We start from the raw sequence: 23,050 nt of genomic DNA on the forward strand, positions 1-23,050 counted from the left end.
ATTTTCTCCTTCCCCGAGCATGCAAACTACTGAGTCCTTTTTCCTGGTTAAGAGATCTACGACCCAGAACAGAGCTAGTCTGGCATCATGATTGCCATTCACATACATTGTCTGTGTTCTGAACTCCCATCTTTTCCCTCGGTCACATTTTGACGGGGAGAAGTCACATGAACCCCTATGGTGTGTACTCCTCAGATCTGCCGTGACCTATCCTGTGGACCGCAAGCTCAATAGACTCTGTGATTTTTCACTATTTGTTCTCGACATCCTTGATGCATTTTCAGGCTTGATGTAGTATACACTGATGGCTCCATGGTTGACGGATGAATTGGTTTTACCTACACATTTGCAAGATGTAGTGAACTACTCTCCATGCCAAGTGAATGCAGAGTATTCATGCAGAATTGGAGGCCATTGCTTGATCCATCAGCTACTTTTGTTCTATCACTGGTGAGTTGTTCTTAATCGACAGTGACTCCTTTCGTAGTCTTCAGGCTGTTGACCAGTGCTACCTTAGACACTCGTTGATTGTGACTATCCAGGATCTCATTGTATGACCTCCACCACTCTTCTTTGTAAGGACTCTGGTCACGTTGGGATCCCAGGCAGCAAACATGCTGGCTGGTTGGTCAAGTTGGCTACCAGAATTTTGGAGATGAGGGCATTGGAACCAGACCTTCAGTCAACTCTGTGCCGACAGTTGTTGGTGACTTGGATTGCAGGTTTGTGTACCTAGGTTTCTCTGAATATGCTGTGAACCATAAGATCACGACAATGGTGCAGTCTTCCTTCTGTTGGCTTCGCATTGAACACATTTTATTGACCCACAGCCACATCCTCCAGCTTGAGAATCTACCCCACAGTCGGTGTGGTGGTCCGTATCCTACAGGGCTACCCTAATTTCGCCACCTGTTGGTTAATCAAACATGATTCTCCTATGTCCCATTATCAGGTCACTGTCACACTGAGCGTTGTTTGGTTTGTGTGCAGTTGCTGGATGCCAGGTGCTTTTGTGTTTTTCAGCACAGTTCCTGCCTATTCTGAACTCCAGTACTCAGTGAAAAATGGATCTACGACTTAGTATTGTTTCCCCGCATATTATAGGATGAAGGGACTGATGCCCTCGCAGTTTGGTCTCTTTAACTGCAAATAACTAACCAGTCCCCAGATACGGCTACTGACCTCTTGTGATGTCTGAAGTAATCACTCCTCCTCTCCAGAGAAATCACAGTGTCCGCTATTGCTTGTCTGCTTCCATGTCGTCGTATCGATGTCCACCAGCTTACTCATAAGCTGAAACAAGTGCTGCTGCTGTGACTGAGATAAATTCAGTAGTTATCTACGAACTGATAAAGTAAATGAAAAAGATGAGGGAATTAGGCTGGAAGATGTCTGTGAACGTGCCTGCCGTATGTTACTTTGGGAAATGAAATTCCAGATTGATCAGGAAACGCAGATACTTAGTTGTCTACAATACCAGAGGAAACTAGTCTATAATATACAAACACTGTGGATTGCATGCCAAAGGGTACACTCAATTGTCTCAGTTAATGGGGTTTCTTCCCGTTCCATCCACGTATGGGGAACGGGCAGAATGATTATTTGAATTCCTCTGTGCGCGCTGTAATTATCTTGTACTCAAGATCCCTGTGTGAGCGACACGTAGGGGTGGTTGTATATTACTAGAGCCATAATTAAACTGAAGATCATTGTGCCATATCAGTAAGCAGAAACGTTTATTTTGCTTGTAGCAGTCCTCAGAATGTACAAGTAAGATTAGGTCAGCAGTCTAGTGAGCATACATGTTTATTTTTCTTGCAACAGTTGCCACAAAGCAGACAGAAAGGTGTGTGTTTACACGATGCCTTTCTCGTGTGCAGTCGTAGATGCACAGGAACAGGAGCGCATGCTCATAAACTAGTAGATAAAATGCACGAATGTTCACATGTGTGCTGTCGTGTCCACAAGTTGCCTCATTCTTCAAGCAGGTAGCTATGGATAAATTTCTTTGCTCTGCAGTTTGTGCAACGTTTATTCTGATGCAAGTCGACACAAGAAGAAGATCATGGGCATAAAAGTATCTATCCATTGAGGTACGAAAAGTACAAAGTGACGGAAATGTTTTGTTTGCAAATTGCAGGCCACAGTGAGATTTTATATTCTCTTTTCGGGAAACTGCAGCGATTGAAAAATCAGTTTTGAGGTGTTTTTCGCATTTCAAAACAAAGCATTTCAGTGATTCTTCGTGAAAATGAAAAATACTTGGGAGAGTTTCTTAGTAGTTATGTGATGGTTAGTCGACTTTTAAATACGTACAGTAATTTGTTGTTTTTTTTATTTTATAATAAGTTGTTTACCCAACTTCTATAGAAAGCATTAGATATAGAGTAACATCCTCAGACCTGATAAATTCAGAAATCCAATAGAAAGGAAGTTTTAAAATTCTGTACGTTTGCGTCATCAGTGCCTTTCGATTCCTAGTGATTTATTGACCATGGTATCCCATCTTTCTCTTTGTTGAGATGTCAAGACACCTCACTTGTGCTATTTGTCGCCGTAACTCTTATATTCGTTCAGTTTTCATGCACTTTTCAGAAATTTGTAGGGCGCCTCTTCCGTTTTCCCACCTCGAGACTTACCTTGTTGTTCACAGTAACATGATCAGAGACTTTTTATCTAATGTTTGACGGTCAGGGCATTACAGCTCAGTATTTTTGAAATTATCTTTAGAAGTGGCACCCATATATCTTCTGTCTGTAATTATCTATATATATTTCAGTGTGCTTCCTGTGCAGTCGACAGACATAATTGCACATAAATCACCTTAATATAGCATAATGGCCCCAACGGTCTGTCGTCTAGTAAGAAGCGCAATAGATTCACACCAAACCCGGGAAGCAATCCTCTATTCGAAGAAATCACGCATGCACAAAAGTGCTTGCGTTCTTGCATTGTTGGAAATAGTCGAACAGAAAGAAGGCATCATGTGGTCACACCTTACGATCAAGTAAGCTTTCAGTTAAATATAGTAATCAGTAAGTAATCGTTTAGTTTTGCAACAGTTGTCACTGTAGAAAATTACCTAGAAAACGGCTCATACACACGCTAAATCGCGTAGGTCACTTGTTTAATGTGTAATTAGTTGTATATGGATCTATGCTGCGCCGTGGATGAGCCTCCGGTCTACTGAAATATTCACTGGAAACGTTTGAGACTTGCTTCACGTGTTCTGCGTAATTTCTACTTGTTTCGCAAGGCAAGTAACTTGGTAACAGTACATGAGAGTTCCTCATCGCCGAGAGGCGACATTCAACATGAAGACACAGTTCGAACTGAAGCCGCTTTAGACTTTGTATTAGTGATACTGTCTTTTTGGAGAGTCATAAGAAGAAGAAACTGATACAGTTTTGCTCAACGAAATCAGCCAGTATTCTATCAAAGATCATATCTCAAACTTTTGAAATGGCTTTAAATAGTGAAATAGGTCTTTAATTACTTGAATTTGGATCTGGATGTTGCTACAGTGCAGTGCAGCTTGCTAGGGAATGCATAGTCATGGACTGATTATGAAGATAACTTAAAGGCAGACCTGTCAAGTCAACACAGTATTTTAATATTCTTCTAGAAACACTGATAGCCAGCAGGATTACAACGTTTTACTGACTTGCTGTCTGATAGTGCTTCGTATCATTTCTTTACAAATAAATCTAATGTATCTGTATTTGGTTGTTTTTCAGCGTGTACAGTGTGTGTGGAGGTAACCACTAATTTTGATGACCAGTAAATTTCAGTGTGTTATTTTCCAGGGGCCCAACTGAATTTGGATAAGTATTTTTGTTTGTATCTTTTGTAATAAGTGCTTCGTGTGTGTTTTGCTTATTTAGTCACGTACTAGAGGGCTTCGCAATACTAGGGAGAATGGAGTTTCAACTTTTGACTGCGTATCTTCTGAATTAGGTGGTTGTCTTATTAACACAAGATAATTTAATCCCAAGAGATAACCACCCATAATCTATACTTCTGCTGAGTTTTATGAGTGTTTGTTTGAGTAGAAACTACAGCACAAAATGCTGCAGAAACATGTTTGAGGAGGAGTTAGTTTTCATCTACACCATAGACTTCATAAACTTCTTCCCAGTGCTCTTCTTATTCTTTCTCGTGGTTCTGTAGTTAAATTGACTATCATGGTTATATAAACCATTGAATTGGAGTGTTCATACATCTAAATTTCTGAAGACTTTTGGGTATGGAAACAATTTGTCAAAGGCTGATGCACTTTCATCCAATTCTCCAAGAAAAATTTAATGTGGTAAGTAATCCAAAACTGGACTCAACAACTTTAGGGGTCCTCAGTCAGTACTGTCTGACAGGAAATCACTATTAAAATCTCACACAAACAATGATTCTTCAATGGTCTGCATAAAATTACCGAACTTTCTCCAGCTGGTTTATGAACTTAAGATATTGCCTGCTACTGCTCGGTGCTCATAGTTTTTCCGGATCCACTATTGTGTCACAGCATTCAGAGTGTTGTTTAACACAATATTCATTAAGTTGACTGAAATGGGATTTTGTGCACATAGCCACACCCCCTCCCCCCCTCCCCTCCATTTTCTTCTTGCTGGTTGCACATACTTTAGATACATAAGAAGAAATAATTTACCAAACCTGTTCAAGGATAGTATGCCTGGAGAAAATTGGTTCCTGGGATTTAAAAAAAGCCTAAACTGTCTATTAAAAAAAGAAAAAGAAAACAAGACTCTTGAATCTGTACGGACAAAGGCTTGCTGTGACTAGTGTCGAGTATTTTGATATTCTTAAGCAAATGCCCAGACTTAGCCACTGAAAACAAGCCAGAGCAGATTTTCAGTATTGATGAGACCAGTTTCTCTCTTGACCAACCAACACCAAAGTTGTCAGAAAATCTAATGCACCCTTTTCTAGAATCACCATGGGAACTACCACTGTATTTCTTGGTGGTAATGCAGATGGGGACAGGCTCCGTGCATTAATAGCATTCAAGGGTAAGAATGTCTGGGACACTTAGATGGTACTACCACAACTGAATGGCACCACCACAACTTCCCTTTCCTGAAACCTGCCATGCTGCTTCAATAAATAAATGGATGGAGTCTGACATTTTTCTAAAATTATTTTGAAAAATCTTTTTCGAAATTCTGTAGTCCACATAGATGTTCCTCTTAATATATGATGGCCACACTATGCACATTGATGACAATGTGATTAATAGTACTATTAAAAATAGTGTTACAATGTTAAAGCTGCCCCCCCCCCCCCCCCCCCCCCCCTCATTCAAGTTACATCCTGCAGCCAGTAGATTTAACAGTGTTTCAGAGTCTGAAATCTACTTGGAACCCAAAGATAATGTATCACCAGAGATACCGATGACTTTTCCAATCTCCTTACAACCATATGGAATGAAACTTCACCGGCATTGCTGAAAAGTAGATTTGAAACAGCATTAATATTCCTCTATAACAGAAAAGTAATTGATAAAAATAAGTATGATTCAGAAGTTATAAAAGATATTTAGCTTCTGCCAGATATTTTTCAGAAACTAATCTTATGCCAGATAATGATAATGTAACCAAAGAATCTGTAGATGCTGTGTCTCTAACAGAAACTCTTCAGATTCTTGTCACGTTTCTAGCTGAACGAATTCCAGAGCTTTGTACGTCTAGTGAGCCAGGCAGTTCTGCCAGTATTAGACCTAGATTATGCTTGAAGAAACCAGTGTTTCATTCTGTTCTGATGTGTCATTTGAAAGCTTGCAGTTGGATACATTCTGCCAGCATACGGCTCCCCCTTCCCCGGGAAAACACAGTAGGAAAAAAAAACTGCAACAGGAGGGGAAGTAATCACTTACCAAGATTCCATTGGTAAAGAAAATGAAGTTAAGGAAAACAGGAATAGTAAGGAAAAAGCAAAACAGAAAACATCGTCAGCTTTAAAAAGGGCCTAGAAATGAAAAAAGAGGATCTCAAAAAGTTTGTAAAACAAATCCCAGATTGTTCGGCTGAAAGTTGAACCAGCAACTGAAAAAAGAGAAATCAATAATCTGTCTTCAGTAATTAGCGATGAGGGTAATAGAATGATAATAACGGTAAAAGATTTCAGGAAAGAAATGACACAGCTGTGAGGTTGAAGAAAAGGATCTGGACTTTTTGGAAGACAAGAAAACACTACAGGGGGAAACTGTATTCTGGTAGCTTTTCCAACAAAACCTAATAAATTTCATTTTGTTGGCCAAGTTACCAAAATTATTGACATGAGGACAAATGTTAAATTATTGATATGAGGACAAATGTAAGGATGTAGAGGCTTATCTCACTAGGGGTAAGATAGATACTGCCTACAGAAAAATTAAAGAGACCTTTGGAGAAAAGAGAACCACTTGTATGAATATTAAGAGCTCAGATGGAAACCCAGTTCTAAGCAAAGAAGGGAAAGCAGAAAGGTGGAAGGAGTATATAGAGGGTCTATAAAAGGGCGATGTACTTCAGGACAATATTCTGGAAATGGAAGAGGACATAGATGAAGATGAAATGGGAGATATTATACTGCGTGAAGAGTTTGACAGAGCACTGAAAGACCTGAGGCGCAATAAAGCTCCGGGAGTAGACAACATTCCATTAGAACTACTGATGGCCTTGGGAGAGCCAGTCCTGACAAAACTCTACCATCTCGTGAGCAAGATGTATGAGACAGGCCAAATACCCTCGGACTTCAAGAAGAATATAATAATTCCAATCCCAAAGAAATCAGGTGTTGACAGGTGTGAGAATTATCGAACTATCGGTTTAATACGTCACGGCTGCAAAATACTAATGCGAATTCTTTACAGACGAATGGCAAAACGCGTAGAAGCAGACCTAGGGGATGATCAGTTTGGATTCCATAGAAATATTGGAACACGTGAGGCAATACTGACCCTACGACTTATCTCAGAAGCTATAGTAAGGAAAGGCAAACCTACATTTCTAGCATTTGTAGACTTAGAGAAAGCTTTTGACAATGTTGACTGGAATACTCTCTTTCAAATTCTGAATGTGGCAGGGGTAAAATACAGGGAGCAAAAGGCTATTTACAATTTGTATAGAAACCAAATGGAAGTTATAAGAGTTGAGGGGCATGAAAGGGAAGCAGTGGTTGGGAAGGATTGGGGAGAAGAGAAGTTTGTGGCACAACTTGACTAGAAGAAGGGATCGGTTGGTAGGTAATGTTCCGAGGCATCAAGGGATCACCAATTTAGTATTGGAGGGCAGTGTAGAGGGTAAAAATCGCAGAGGGAGACCAAGAGATGAATACACCAAGCAAGTTCAGAAGGATGTAGGTTGCAGTAGGTACTGGGAGATGAAGAAGTTTGCACAGGATAGAGTAGCATGGAGAGCTGCATCAAACCAATCTCAGGGCTGAAAACCACCACCACAACAACAACACCACCAACAACAACAAACAAGTGAACCAGAAATGATTTCCGTTAGGTGCAAAAATAAGACAAAGTGTGGCACCACATTCTTTTGGCCTGAAAGAGAGAGGAGACCGAAGTTTCATCCTCAGATGTCATAACAGTGCTGCGCTAGCATACTTCGGGTAACAGAGGAGAGCTAACATTTGGTGTCGTATTAGACCCAGACAGTATTCAGTGAAGTTAACATTACTTGAGTGTAATTATGATAGGTTACATTAGGATATCATTTAGTTTAAAATACAAAGTGTTGACAAGTTTAGATGAACTGCCATAAAAAAATGATAGGGAATGGGTGAACTTATAAAGCAAATTCTTATTTTCTTTTGGCATTAAAGATTTTGTATTATTTTACTTAAATAGCCCACTGAAAAAATATTAGTTATATGGAATATAGATCAAATAAGTTGTGTAACTAAAATAACTCGTGTATGCAGCATTCTATTTCAATTTCTTGTGGTTTGACACTTTTTTTAGTTTAACAATTTCATGTATTTCACAAAATGCAAGGAAGCACTCGCAAAAGGTTCTTATTGTGAGTAAAATTTAAGTTATTTTAATAACCTAAAAAGTCCTAAGTTCACAGAAAACTGGAGAATCTAGACACCTGCCTCATTTTTCTGTTTGGGAGCTCTGTGTGGGTGTAACAGGGCAAGGTTACACTTGCTCCAAACTGCGGAGCAAGAGTAGCCCACAACACAAAATATTGCAAACAGTTATTTGACTACATTAATTTTTCTTTTCAAAATTAAAGTGCATATTGTTTTGAAGCCCATTAGTTAAAGTTTATGCATAAGAATACTGAAATGTGGTTACACTTACCCCACTCCACCCTACATTTATTCTCCAGCTCTGTCTCATAGGCAAATTGGAAATCACTGGGATTGATAGAAATTGCTTAGGGCTGATTGGATAATTCTAAAAGTTAATCCTGCATGTAGCCTGTTAGTAGATGCACTTAGATCCAAACCATGCTGTCTTGTTATGTGACAGGAAGCTCTGCAATAACACATTCCACAGAAAGATTTATTTGGGACTTGTCACACTACTGGGAGAGAAACATCATATTTCTTACATCTCATAACTCGGGTGACAAAAATTTTGTTGAAAGTTTTGTTTTGAGAAGCAGTAAGATGATTACACAAAGGATCATTGATTTAGTTTGTAACTTAGGAACTGTGTGTTGCCTATTGGGTTAGTCCATGTGAAATCAGCCTTTGTTGTGGTTCTTGACACCTCAGGTTTTGATAGTCTTTTATACATAGACAGTAGTAGTTCTTTACATGAAAAACTACAAATTAAATTTTTTTTGAACTTAAAATTTTTGAATTATTAGTGTTTAAGTTTCCAAGATGGTGCAATTTTTGTCCAATTTTGAAACCTTAAAACAGCTATCTCTGAGCACTTTGATTTACTTTGACTAAATTCTGCATTTTTATGAATATTCTCAAACCAGTATTTCTTTAAATTCTTAAATTTTCAAAATGATGTGTTTTGTCTGTAAAAAACTTAAGTTAGTCGTAGACTATTTGTTAATGAATGCCCCACATTTTGTTATGAGAGTTCAGTGCGAAAAAAAATTTTATTTTGGTGCTTGCAATGGAAACTAGATGACAAAAACCAAATAAGGTTGTCAGATAATTGTTATCTTTTATTTGAAGAATTAGCATTATTCATTTACTTTTTAAATTTAGATTTGACTTTCCCATGTTAACTGTAAAAATACTTTGAGCAAGTCTTGGCTCATCACAGGTGACCTTAGGGACCAACCCTTGCAGGTGCCATTGACAGAATATTTGAAGTGTAACCTGCTGGTGAACTGGTGCTGTGGTGTGAATCCAAGCATTACATAAAGCAGTTATGGCACCCTTCTCCCCCTCGGGAAAAAGCGATCCACAAATGAGGGCATCGGGGTGAATGGTGAAATATCCATGGCCTCTGTGGCAGGTGCAGGTGGCAGTGGTGGTGGGGGAAGGAGATTCTGTGTCGGGCACAGACGGGACCCTCTCCCCTGAAGTGCCATAGGAGAAGACTGGTGAAAAGGACCTTGGTAGCATTTTGACACCCTATTCCTTAATGTGGTGGTACTGTGCTGATGGTGAAGGCCAGGCCACTCAGTCAGTAGTGCTGAGGACGCCAGTGTTGAAGGGCATGAAGATGCTGGCCCAGCCAGTGGCAGAATCACTGGTGGCAGTGAAGCATTGTGGGAATGACTGACAGCATGTGCTGGGGGAGCTGGATCACAGACAGAGGCAAGAGGTGGTGGCATCCACAAACAGGGCGAATCTGCCCCCGCAGCAGGGATGCCGTGCGAGGTGGGACAAGTGCTGAGGCTGGCCGTGGTGAGGATGCATCTGGTTGTGGTGGCCCATGACCAGCTGATCACAGCTGCGCAGCATACAAAGGCAGCAGACTCGGCAGCTATGGACCGTGGCCAGAATCCACTTCAGTTGGTGGCTGAATCCCCAAGCCAAGACTGCAGACCCCAAGAGTGAGCCAGGGTGATGGCCGTGCAGACGGGCATTGGTGTGGCGTCATGAGCAGATGCAGACCACAAACCATCTTGGCTGCACTCTGAGCCCCCTCTGGCATAAAACTATAGAAACCCAAGAAGCATGGCAAGACGTTCTCTGAGGAGTAGTGTGTGATGTACCTTTTCATTTGAACCTTGAATGTGCTGAGGTGATGTTCTGTCTCACTGTCAGATTTGGGATGAAAAGGGAGGGTAGTACATGGCAAATGCCTTGATAGGCAGAAAAATTGTGGAAGGCTTGAGGCACAAACTGTGTATTATGTAATAAGCATATAAGACAGTCCTTCAATAGAAAAAAAGATAGAGAGGACTTGAATCATAGCCATAGCTGTTGTTTACGGACAGCAAATACCGTATGGAAATTTAAAGCAACCATTAACAACCAAGAATAATTTAGGAAGGGTCCAGCGAAATCAACATAGGTGCAGTCCCATGGATCCTACAGCGCGTACCATGGAAGAGAGTCCCTTGCGGTGCTGCCTGTTGGGTTGCACACTGAAAGCAGGCGTTGGCAAGGTGTTGAGTGTCACCATTGATGCCAAGCCAAAACAACAATGGGCCAATAACTGGGATGCAAAGTCCTCCCAATGCCCTGATGGAGGAGCAGAAACACGTCCCACTGTAGGGCAGCCAGGCTCATGATCCTGGGCAACAATCCATTCATAGCTGAGAAAACACCACCATAAAATACTGGAAAGTGATGATGTAGAGCAAAATAGTTATGCAAAGGATCAGAAGCCCTACCTGGAGGTCTCGCCAGCCAACCACACTGAACAAATTAGAGAAGTTGATGCAAAACTGGATTGGCAGTGAACAGCAGCTGTGATCCAGGAGGCCATAATAGGAAACACTTCCACTATATGTTATGCCTCAAAATTTAAGTGAAAACAAAGGAGTTCATTCTTATCAAGAGTAGGATCCAGACACATTGGGAGCCAGGACAGCATATCACTGTAGTCATGTTGTGTAGTAGGCCAAAAATGTATTAATATGTGCAGCAAGATGGGCCCAATGCTGGAGAGAATGTGGTTCTTTGTCAGGCAATCAAGCAGAGGGATTAAACATCGAAACCAAGGACTTGTGGTTACTAATGAGGTGGAACCTAGGTCCATACATGAAATTTTTTGAAGGCATAGACTGTAGCAAGCACTTCTTTTTCAGCTTTGGAGTAGCAGAGTTGAATGTTTTTTACTCATAAGCTATTGAACATTCTTGAGCCATCCTCATAACAGCCTTCAAGAATGGCACTGAGAGCATTTGTAGCCAAAGCAGGTAGTGGCCAGGGTGGAAAATAGCTGAACAGGGAGCAGAATGTAATTTGGATTTCAAAAGTGTAAATCCATGCTGAAAAGGAACATTCTTGTGTAGCAGCTCGTGGAGCGCGTGGGCCAATGCAGCCGCACCTAGTAGAAATTTGTTCTAGTGAGCAATTTTACCTATAAATGTTTGCAGCACTTCGACATTTGTAGGGTAAGACAGAGCTGTGACTGTTGTAAAATTATCACATAAAGGCTTTACACTATCCTGAGAAACCTCAAACACACAATGTGTGCCAGAGAAAGTGTGACTTGGCCAAGTTGCATTTCAACCCTGCAGTATGTAAGGCAGTGAACAATATGCTTAAGGTACGTAAATGCTCTTCCTTGAATGCATCCATCATGACAGTTTCAAGAGATACATTCCAGAACAGACAATGTCAATCGCTTTAAAAAAGTGCTGAAAAATCGCCATGGGCCTAGCCACACTGAACGGTAGGTGGTGAAATGGATACAACCCGAAGAACATGTTAATCACAAGGAGCTTTCTAGAATTGTAATCCAGTTGTATCTGTAAATGGGCTTAGGATAAATCAGCTTTGGAGAAGAACGGGTCCCTGGCAAATTTATCCAATAACTGATCTAGATGAGGCAAAGGGTAGCTATCAATGGCAGATTGAGCGTTAACTGATACTTTAAAGTTGCTGCAGAGGTGAAGTTGGGTTTTTGACAGCTACAATGGGTAGATCACTCATTCAATGTAATAGGCTGCACAACCCCAATGATGGCAGTCTGTCCAGTTCTGATCTCACTTGATCACACAAAGCACATGTGGAAAGAAGCACAGCTGCACTAAGGGTGATGTGGGCTGCAAGGTTATTGACACAATCTAACCAATCCGTGAAGAGAGATGAGAACTTGGAACACAGAACTAACTGCTGGTAAGGGACCTGGTCAGAAACAATGTGCACTGTATCCGAAAAATAAAAAACAGGAAGTGTCAAAAGCAACCAGACAAAATACGTTTGTGGTACCAGCATCCTACATCACCAAAAAAGTCAGGGACAAACCACAGATTTATACATAGGAGCCGTGAGTTGGAGTATGCAGCTTTCTGTAACTCACCAAATGTCGAGTAACTGGGGACAGTGTCTGAGATCCCAAATCTGCAGAAATTTGTGAGTTCAGTAAAGTACCCATTTATAGTCTGAGCACTTTCTCCATCACTCACACTTTGATAAATAGTTTGTTATGATTCATAAGCACTGGAGACACACAATTAACATCCATATTGATGTACACAGGGGAGGACTGGGAGTGACACACAGGCACTACATTTCTTTTTTCCTACAGTTGTTGTAAGTTGCCCAGTGCTTATGGTACATGGCTTGTTATGTTGCGCAAAACACCATGGGCAGGATGGGAGCACAGAACACTGCTGTTGCTGTGGTTGTTGTTTGGCATGTCATTGTCCAGTGCAGCATGGAGCCTGCGTTGGTGTGGCTGCTATGTTATCCTCCCCTCAAGAACTCACTCACACCTGATGATTAGGAACAGGAGCCACTGGTGATGTCACAACAAGGTCCAATCTGATAACCAGCCACATGATATCTCAACAGATTGAGCAATATTTAAAATTTCAACTAAAGATGTATTCTTGCACTGTATTGACATGCCACCTTACCAGAAGCCAACTAAATGAAGGAATCGCAGGCCATAGAATCAGCATAGGAATCATGAGGAGAATGACATTTGCTACTTAGGCTGTAGAGTTTGCCTGTCAAAGCCCAGTAGGAATGGTAGGGCTGTGTATGACAATGATTGATCTCTACATGTTCTGCAGTGACATATGCATGTATGGTAATAATTGGACAACAACTTACAAATTTTGTGTGAATGAAAGCAATGCAGGCTCTTGGAGTGGGGCTAACTGATACCCCGACTGGTAGATCCAAAGAGAAATCCAGGAAAGGAACAAAATCTTGTGACATTTGTGTTTGTGGCACCAAACGTGAGGAAATGTTGCCAAAGCCTCTCCTTATAAACCTTAGTCTTCGGCATCATTGTCGTAAGGGAAAGGGCAGCATGTCTGCTGATGGTTTGGAAGCCTGCATATACACTCATGGAAATTGAAATAAGAACACCGTGAATTCATTGTCCCAGGAAGGGGAAACTTTATTGACACATTCCTGAGGTCAGATATATCACATGATCACACTGACAGAACCACAGGCACATAGACACAGGCAACAGAGCATGCACAATGTCGGCACTAGTACAGTGTATATCCACCTTTCGCAGCAATGCAGAGATGCTGGATGTAGTCCTGTGGAACGGCTTGCCATACCATTTCCACCTGGTGCCTCAGTTGGACCAGCGTTCGTGCTGGACGTGCAGACCGCGTGAGACGACGCTTCATCCAGTCCAAAACATGCTCAATGGGGGACAGATCTGGAGATCTTGCTGGCCAGGGTAGTTGACTTACACCTTCTAGAGCACGTTGGGTGGCACGGGATACATGCGGACGTGCATTGTCCTGTTGGAACAGCAAGTTCCCTTGCCGGTCTAGGAATGGTAGAACGATGGGTTCGATGATGGTTTGGATGTACCGTGCACTATTCAGTGTCCCCTCGACGATCACCAGAGGTGTACGGCCAGTGTAGGAGATCGCTCCCCACACCATGATGCCGGGTGTTGGCCCTGTGTGCCTCGGTCGTATGCAGTCCTGATTGTGGCGCTCACCTGCACGGCGCCAAACACGCATACGACCATCATTGGCACCAAGGCAGAAGCGACTCTCATCGCTGAAGACGACACGTCTCCATTCGTCCCTCCATTCACGCCTGTCGCGACACCACTGGAGGCGGGCTGCACAATGTTGGGGCGTGAGCGGAAGACGGCCTAACGTTGTGCAGGACCGTAGCCCAGCTTCATAGAGACGGTTGCGAATGGTCCTCGCCGATACCCCACGAGCAACAGTGTCCCTAGTTTGCTGGGAAGTGGCGGTGCGGTCCCCTACGGCACTGCGTAGGATCCTACGGTCTTGGCGTGCACCCGTGCGTCGCTGCGGTCCGGTCCCAGGTCGACGGGCACGTGCACCTTCCGCCGACCACTGGCGACAACATCGATGTACTGTGGAGACCTCACGCCCCACGTGTTGAGCAATTCGGCGGTACGTCCACCCGGCCTCCCGCATGCCCACTATACGCCCTCGCTCAAAGTCTGTCAACTGCACATACGGTTCACGTCCACGCTGTCGCGGCATGCTACCAGTGTTAAAGACTGCGATGGAGCTCCGTATGCCACGGCAAACTGGCTGACACTGACGGCGGCGGTGCACAAATGCTGCGCAGCTAGCGCCATTCGACGGCCAACACCGCGGTTTCTGGTGTGTAAGCTGTGCCGTGCATGTGATCATTGCTTGTACAGCCCTCTCGCAGTGTCCGGAGCAAGTATGGTGGGTCTGACACACCGGTGTCAATGTGTTCTTTTTTCCATTTCCAGGAGTGTACAATGAGGGTGACAAATTCATGATAGTAACCGCAAGAGCTGCTGTGACTGCTAGAAGAGAGATTGGAACACTGCCTCCATGGACAGAAGTAGTGAACGAACAACTAGATAGACTGAGCATGTGTAAGTCAACACCACCCTTATTAAAAATTGTATCATACTGTAAGACACAGACAACAGCACAGCCACAATGAACCAAAGTTTATTCTTCTTCCACATACAAGGGAACAACAGTTGAGAATATAGAAACAATCCAGGTACTGATACAATCCAGGTACTGATACAAGCAGTTGCTGATGATAAGTATCACAATGATGGCAAGTGTCTGCTGCACTGCACCTATAAAGAGGGGAGGTCTTCGGTAGACAGCAGGGCGGATGCTGTGCCATATATGGTTATGAAGAATAAATTGGTCCCAAAGGATGCATTAATAATAGGTTTACTTCTGCTTCTTTTTCATCTCTCTATATTGTTTGAGTCATCCATCATTTGTTGCCATAAGCACAAGTAACAGATAATATAATCTGTTCAAAAGGAATGCCATAGGTACTGATACAATCCAGGTACTGATACAAGCAGTTGCTGATGATAAGTATCACAATGATGGCAAGTGTCTGCTGCACTGCACCTATAAAGAGGGGAGGTCTTCGGTAGACAGCAGGGCGGATGCTGTGCCATATATGGTTATGAAGAATAAATTGGTCCCAAAGGATGCATTAATAATAGGTTTACTTCTGCTTCTTTTTCATCTCTCTATATTGTTTGAGTCATCCATCATTTGTTGCCATAAGCACAAGTAACAGATAATATAATCTGTTCAAAAGGAATGCCATTTGATTGTGGTCCCACCGATTTTTATGAGCAGCCACATCCTGAAAATCAGAAAAAAAAAGCTTTTGCTTTAGCTTCAGCTTTGGCTTTGCTCATGGGAATAAATGCATGCTATTTCTGAATTACTGTGATTGCTATGTCTCCGTAAAATCTTTTTATCAAGCTCCTCCTTTCTGCTGTGTGCTTGTCTTTTGTCACAAAGGAAACAAAACTGAAACATTGGGAGTTAATATTGTTACTCATAAAATTTTACAAACTAGATTTGACTGCAAGCCTTTTTAATGTCCATCAATACCAATGCCATCACAGAAACCCCTTTCCATGTGAAGCAGCATGAGAATGCCATTCTTCCTCGATTCAACATAATGAGATAGTTAAAAAAGCTTTTTCAGTTTTTATGTTGCACTGCTGAGTCGTCACTGAAGTGAAAATTGTTTTCAAATTGGGAAAAAAATAGTGCCATAAACTCCACGAGTTTTTAAAATTGTTGTGACATGGTTTCCTATATTGTTAAAATGATAAAAGTTATTGTGCTTAATTAGAACAAATTTTCTTTTTAACTTGGGTTTTATGAACTAGCCTGCAAGCTATGTGCATTTGTGGTACAGTAGACAAAGCAAATTGCAGAGAAGTAAAATTTCAGTAGTTCCCTTTGGAATGCCATCATAAAATTTGGCAGTCACAGTGACTGTGTATAACAAATTTCTTTATATAAAAAAAATTCCAAATTTGAAAAATTAATGAATTTAAAAAGTATTGGTTTGGGAAAATTTAACACTTTTATGAAATTGGTCAAATATATATTTTAAAGCTTACAAGGGGCCAAAGAAAACAGTACAAATGTCAGGTTTGCAGATCAAATAGTTTTTGAGATACGGCATTTCAAAACATGATAAAACTTTCACAATTTTGGAAGCTTTGAAAATTAATAAATCAAAAAGTAAATGCCTGAAATGCTTTTATTCAGTTTGTCAAAATAAGGTAAAATCCAAAAAAACTTTTATTTTGGATTTTACAATATTTTGATAGGTTGAATAAAATGGAAAAGAAAACTATTCCAGATCAAGGTTAAAATTTATTTTATTATTTGCTGATTTCACATGGAGTGACCACTTGTGCATTTAGGATGCCTTATTCTCGTCAGTGGCCAGAAGTATTAAAGCCTGTAGGGAAGGAATGAAGACCTCAAAATGTAAATAAGAAAAATGGTTGCAAAAATCATTTTTGTGTTATATAACATCTAATTATTCACAAAACTTGATCTTACATTAATGTAATACGGAAGTCTAATCTTGAGGCAGACGTACTTTCACACGGCACATGTCATTTTGAGCTTCCTCACTGGACATTGGTCTGCGTGTGTGTGTTACTACTACTACTACTACTACTACTCTCACTCTCACTCTCCTACTGATTCCATCCTACAACTCTGCCAGTATTTTCTTGAAGATTTAGCACACATACATTGTGGTTTGGTAGTCAGCTGTTACCTGCTCCAAGATATGATTGACAGAGTAATAAAATAAAATCTTTCCAAGATGAGGGAGAAAGAGAATTTGACTCCTGCTAGTGACCTCTGTTATTGATTTCTCGCTATGATCTGTACCTGAGGTACTGGTCCTTCTTCTTTTCTTATTTCATCTGTCAAATAGAGCAGTCTTGAAATGTAAGTCAAGAAATTTTGCACTCAGCAAAACATACTGGATATTGCACTGTGCAGGAACTATACCCCGTATTGTGTACTCACTAGTTCTAAATTAGTATAAGTTGAAAGACGATGGGTGTGTAGTATTTTGTGTGGGTTGTCAGCAAAATGTAGCTGTTAAATAACAGTATGAATGCAACATCATTGTTGAATACTGTGTTTAATTTTGATAATATATAATTTGTGGCAGTAAATTTTGAATGGAGATGGTATTCTTTTACTTAGGCCTTTTTCATTTAGAGTTCGTAGATACACAACTAGTTTCACAGCTTTAAGTCATTGCTGGCTGTCTAACTGAATAAAAAGCTCAAGCTCACTATCACACAGCCACAAAAAGAGAACAAAAAGTTGTGAACATAAGTTAATGCAAAGATAGTTACCTATACAAATAAATTTATTTGGTTTTGTTATGCGAAATTTAGTGTCTGTCTCTATTACATAACTTTTGGAAATACTTGCCGTGAAACACAAAGCACAGAAATGGAGCCTCACTGTTTAAGGGTAGTTGGTAGGTACCACTCCTCTTCCTGTGGTAGTCAAGAGCAAGACTGGGCTTGCTAACTCCTTTTCTTACAACCACCTTCTATAAACTGCCAAATGCATGCATAATACACACAACTGGCTCTATCTTGACACCATGACATACTCTAGGAATGGGTGAATTTCATTATTAACATTATTGGCTCAGCTTTTGACTGGTTTCCTCCCACATCCTTGCTGTTCTTCATTGCTGCTTGAGCTGCTCTTATTGCAGATACAATTTGTCATGCTAGATGGTAATGATATGGTTTAAGCTCTCTTCCTAAATTTAATAGCTGCAATAGCTTCATGAGACTTCAGTCTTTTTCCCCTTCTTAATCATCCAACAGATACTTGTATTGCTACAAGAAATCAAGTTTTTTTGTGCTACAAGAAATCAAGTTTCTTTGCAAAGGGATGACGACGACGATGATGTCGGTGGTGGTGGTGGTGGTGGTGGTGGTGGTGGTGGTGGTACATTGTAATTGTAACAAAAGAGCCAGATTTGAAGTAATATAAATTTGAAAATTTTAGGTAAACACCAAAGTAACTTATACTTGCATATTTTTATCTGAAATTATTAACTTTTGTATTTACAAAGAATAACTTCAACGGAGTGAAAACCCTGTAAAAGTGCCCAAAAATGTTAACTTTCTATCTTAAACTATAAGGCAGTGCCAAAATCCCAGAAAAGATGAGCAAAGAATCAAAAAATACATGTGCATCAAGTGCTTCTCTAAATGTTTGTGTTGGTCGCAACATTAAAACCTGCTAGAAATAGTTAAATTTCAACCCTTGCACTAATAACTTTGTGTGTGTGTGTGTGTGTGTGTGTGTGTGTGTGTGTGTGTGTGTGTCTACAAAGGCCTTGTTAGCCGAGAGCTTACTTGTGACAGTCTTTTTGTTGTGGCCATCTGTGACTCAGCATCTCCACTATATGGTGAGTAGCAACTTTCCTTTCATAATGTTGTTACATTCCATCCTGGATTTTCCATTGTTTGATTTTCAAACTTTTAATAAGACATGCATCTGTTTACTAGTGTTGGGGTGTTGTAAGTGAATGTTGCTCTCAATTCAGTCCAAACATTCACAGGTTGCAGAAAATTAAGTTTCTCCTATTCTCTGCAATTTGGCAGTATATGCACACTATCAAAATTGAAACACACACACACACACACACACACACACACACACACACACACACACACACTGCTGTGACACGTTGGTACTAGAATGGAAACATGGCAACACAATTTGAAAGCATAAATCATTTATTAATGTGGATATCTTACAGTAAATGTACTTAACTTTCTCAGTACTTTGCTGTGTGACATCTAATATCCCATTCTTGATAAAATTTGAGGTCCAAATAACTTTGCTGTCTCTCGCAGTTTGTAATAGTTACTTCGACTGAAAATAACTTGCAGACACTTGTAATTAACTGCTCATATTGCTCCATCAGTAGCAACTGCTATGTCGGAACAGCAGTCGCTGTAGGACTTAAAACTGTCTGTAGAAGAACTGGAACAGTAGTAGCTTTGGAATGGAACTGCTGAAACTGTAATCTGTAACTGAATTGTAATGTATAACTGAAGTGCAGGAAATGTACTCAGTAGCTGTATGATGGGGACTGAGCTCTGTAAATGAATATTGGGAAGTGAATGAGTGTCAAGGGTGCATTGTCTTTTGTGCCTGTTGACGAGAACATCTCCATCTGTGCCTGTATTTCTTAGAAGTGAAGTAGCCTGTGGTTGACAGTGCTCTCTATGGTACTAGCGACACTGTCGGCCAATAGATTTGATATGCCCAGTGAACATGGTGCCGCAGCAGCAGATAGTCCTGATTAGCAAGTGCCATCTGGAGATGGCCGCTTGGTACTGGAAGGCACTTGGCGAGTGATGTGTCCGAGTGATGTGTCTGAGTGGTGGTGACCTCTTGTGGTATTACTCTGTACCTCTTGAGCTATGTAGGCACCAACTGGATATTGAAGTTCTAATGTTTACTTATAAATTTCATTCAAAGTGCCACAATATTTTTAATGAAATATGTTTTTTGTTGCAGGATGAATGCTGCTAGAGCAGCCCAGAAAGTCTGCAGGCTAAATGTGAATGGTACCACGGGTAAGTGTATTTATCAAATAAAAATATGTATTATATTTATCAAATAAAAATATGTATTAATGCTGTGTAGATAATGAAATACGGTTTAAACATCATAGCTTAAAACTGGTGGATTATATTCTCATGCAAATAGTGTTTTTATTCTGCCTTAGCTTGAATTAATACGAGATTAATATGTGGAAATTGTAGAAATGGGGTGTTTTGTTTTTTTTTTTTTTTTTTGAGGTAGCTGCAGAGGGAGAGTGACAGTCTATAAAGATCATTGGCACTGTAGTACAAGCATAGCATGAAAATATGAAATATTCACTTTTCACCATGTAGAGAACAATATTAAGATGGGATACTGAATTTGAGTACTTCATTACATTTGTTTACACAACTGACACATTTATTTCTATCTTTTGTTTGCTTCTGTGTTTTTCATGTATTTGTCCTTTGGGAGTATCCAGTTAAGCTTTGTTCATTGTCATGGGATGTAGCATCACTGCCTGTAGCTGGACTGAGCCAAGAAGACATGTCACTCTGATACTATCCATGATATGCTTTAATTATTTTCTTGTGCAGTCACCTTATTTCAAGTTTTGTGATGTAATGGACCTGCTAATCAGTACCACCAATTCTTGCTGTCTTCTGCACCATCTACAGAGGGTCAAGAGCTGGAAGAGATCTTTGAACTGTTAAAGCTACTAAATGATGTAAACATCTTCCAGTAACTGTTTGCTGTATTTCATCTCCAATATATATCAACATTTACCAGTGGTTGTGCAGATTCTTGTGAATTGATAGAACAGATCACTATCTCCAAATAGGTTCTTAGAACAGAATAGAATACAACAGAATAAACTGGAATGACATTTCTCTTAAGCTTCTTTAAACTGTTTTTGGGTGTTGATTGTCGGCAGTACCTCTTGTTCTGTGCCTCCGAAACACCACCAAGGTTTATTTAAATATTGTACAAGCGACATTTTTACATGAACAGCTTCCATTGGCTTGTTATTCTGAATGAACAGCATGTCACACCACAGTTTCTTCTCAAATTCTATTGAGAATAATTTCAAGTTTGCTCTTACAGTATATTTATTGTTCTCCGTATTGATAGGAAAAGACACCTCCACCTAATAACTCTTTAAATTCTTCTACATTACACTAAAATATATAATATATCCATAACTATTCCAATTTTCGTATACTTTCACAAATCCTGTATGCATTAGCACACTCTTTATCAGAGACAGTGTGCATCTTTTAGACTAATTTCACTTCTGATTTGTTAAACAAGTTGATAGCACACAACACTCTTACTGGTGACAACACTTATTCCACCTACTGCAGCCCAACATGAGTGTTAAACTATTTCATTTTCATTTAGCTGTTACTGTATCACAGTCCCCTTTATGAATAATGTTTGCTTCCTTCCTTTACTCCCCCACCACCATCCCCCACCTCTGGCTCCCCGTTTATGTGACATCACTAAAATGTATTTTAGATTACAATACAAATGATCCTTTAGCTTACCACACAAAAAAATAATGTCTCTGTCAGTATGTCTTTGTCTGCTACCGTGGATTACTTGAAACATTTCTTAGCTTTACCTGTGAAAACAGGTTATAATTACCACAATGTGTATTTGAAGCCATTTTCACTATTCTTCAACTGTGACTTTTTCAAGAAATATGTAAAGGTATTTTTTTTTTTAAAATTACTGCTACCAGTCACAAACTTTGTCAACTAATGTATTACTTATTTATTTAGCGACATGTTTTGAGGGCTATACCTCATCTTTAGGCTAAATGGCATTACAAAAACAACTTTACAATAAGGTCATACTGATGTTACGTAGTCTTTTCGTAAATGCTATGATCATCGTTGTTTTTCTGGTGTGGCAGTCTCATTGTGATGTGTTGAGCTGTTTCCAGTCCAGTGGCTCTCTTGGTCACTGTTCACAAATTGTCACTAACATAGCAGTAACTTGGAAATATGATCACAAACAATTCTTGTAGTGCAGTGGAGCGTCATCTCGTCCGCTGCACTTCATAACTGTTTGTGATCGTGTAACATCAGTATGACCTTATTGTAAAGTTGTTTTTGTAATGCCATTTAGCCTAAAGATGAGGTATAGCCCCCATAACATGTCGCTAAATAAATAAGTAATACAATAGTTGACAATGTTTGTGACTGGTAGCAGTAATTTTAAAAAAAAAGAAAAGAAACCACCTTTACGTACCACAGTGTGGCTTGGAGTAGAGAAGGGTTTCAGAGATGGAAACATATGAATATGAATAGAGGGAAGATAGAATTGGTACTCCTGTCGGAGAAGAATGAAATGAAAGGTAAGAAAGATTCCCCCCTTGATGGATTCATCACTGAGATGCTGGAGAATGAAGTGTGTGTGTCATACTCTACTGAACGAACTTGTCTCAGCAATACTTGTGAAAGCCCCAAAAATTGATCCAAACTACACCCCAGTGTAGAGCCAGTAGACTGGGCAACGCTCTTTCAGTAGTAATTAGTTTTCAGTCATCAGTCTGCAACTCGATAGTCACTTACTATATTTTAGCACTTGTTGACCCTGTCAGATGGCCCACTATGAATTTCTCTCCTGTGCCAACATCTCAGAGCAGCACTTGCATTATTTGCCCTCAATTTTTTCCAGATGTATTCCAATCTTTTTTTTTTCTTTACAGTTTTTGCCGTCTACTCCCATCCCTTCTTCTTGTCAGTGTTTTCCACAAATCCATTTCCTTGCCAATTCTCCAGATAACCAACTCGTTCGTTACCTTATCAGTCCACTTAATTTTCAACATACTTATATAGCACCATATCTCAAATGCTCTGGTTCTCTTCTTTTACTTTTTCCACAGTCCATGTTTCACTATCATGCAGTGCAATGTTCCAAATGTACGTGCTCAGAAATTTCACCCTTACGTTGGGGCCTATGTTTGATTCTAGCAGTCTTGTGCTCAGGGCTGCCCTTTTTGTCAGTGCTTATCTGCTTTTTATGTCCTCCATCCATCATGAGCTATTTTGTTCCTAGAAAGTAGAATTCCTTACCTTCATATACTTCATGGTCACCAATCCTGATGTTGT

General features: G+C 40.3%; 1 protein-coding gene across 8 annotated transcripts in view; it reads left to right on the forward strand.

The window, feature by feature from the left end:
* Positions 1–23,050, forward strand: part of LOC126354229 (double-stranded RNA-binding protein Staufen homolog) — a 207,163-nt gene that overhangs the window by 65,036 nt on the left and 119,077 nt on the right. For 5 of the 8 annotated variants that reach the window (XM_050003723.1, XM_050003724.1, XM_050003718.1 and 2 more), the window contains exon 2: positions 19,905–19,963. In XM_050003723.1, coding sequence (XP_049859680.1) covers positions 19,906–19,963 — 58 coding nt within the window. In that variant the 5' untranslated portion in view covers position 19,905. Of the gene's footprint in view, positions 1–14,782; positions 14,912–19,904; positions 19,964–23,050 lie in introns of all 8 variants that reach the window. The other 3 variants (XM_050003720.1, XM_050003722.1, XM_050003726.1) reach the window with 1 other exon arrangement.

This window comes from Schistocerca gregaria, chromosome 3 (assembly GCF_023897955.1).
Source record: "Schistocerca gregaria isolate iqSchGreg1 chromosome 3, iqSchGreg1.2, whole genome shotgun sequence".
Taxonomy (NCBI): Eukaryota; Metazoa; Arthropoda; class Insecta; order Orthoptera; family Acrididae; genus Schistocerca; species Schistocerca gregaria.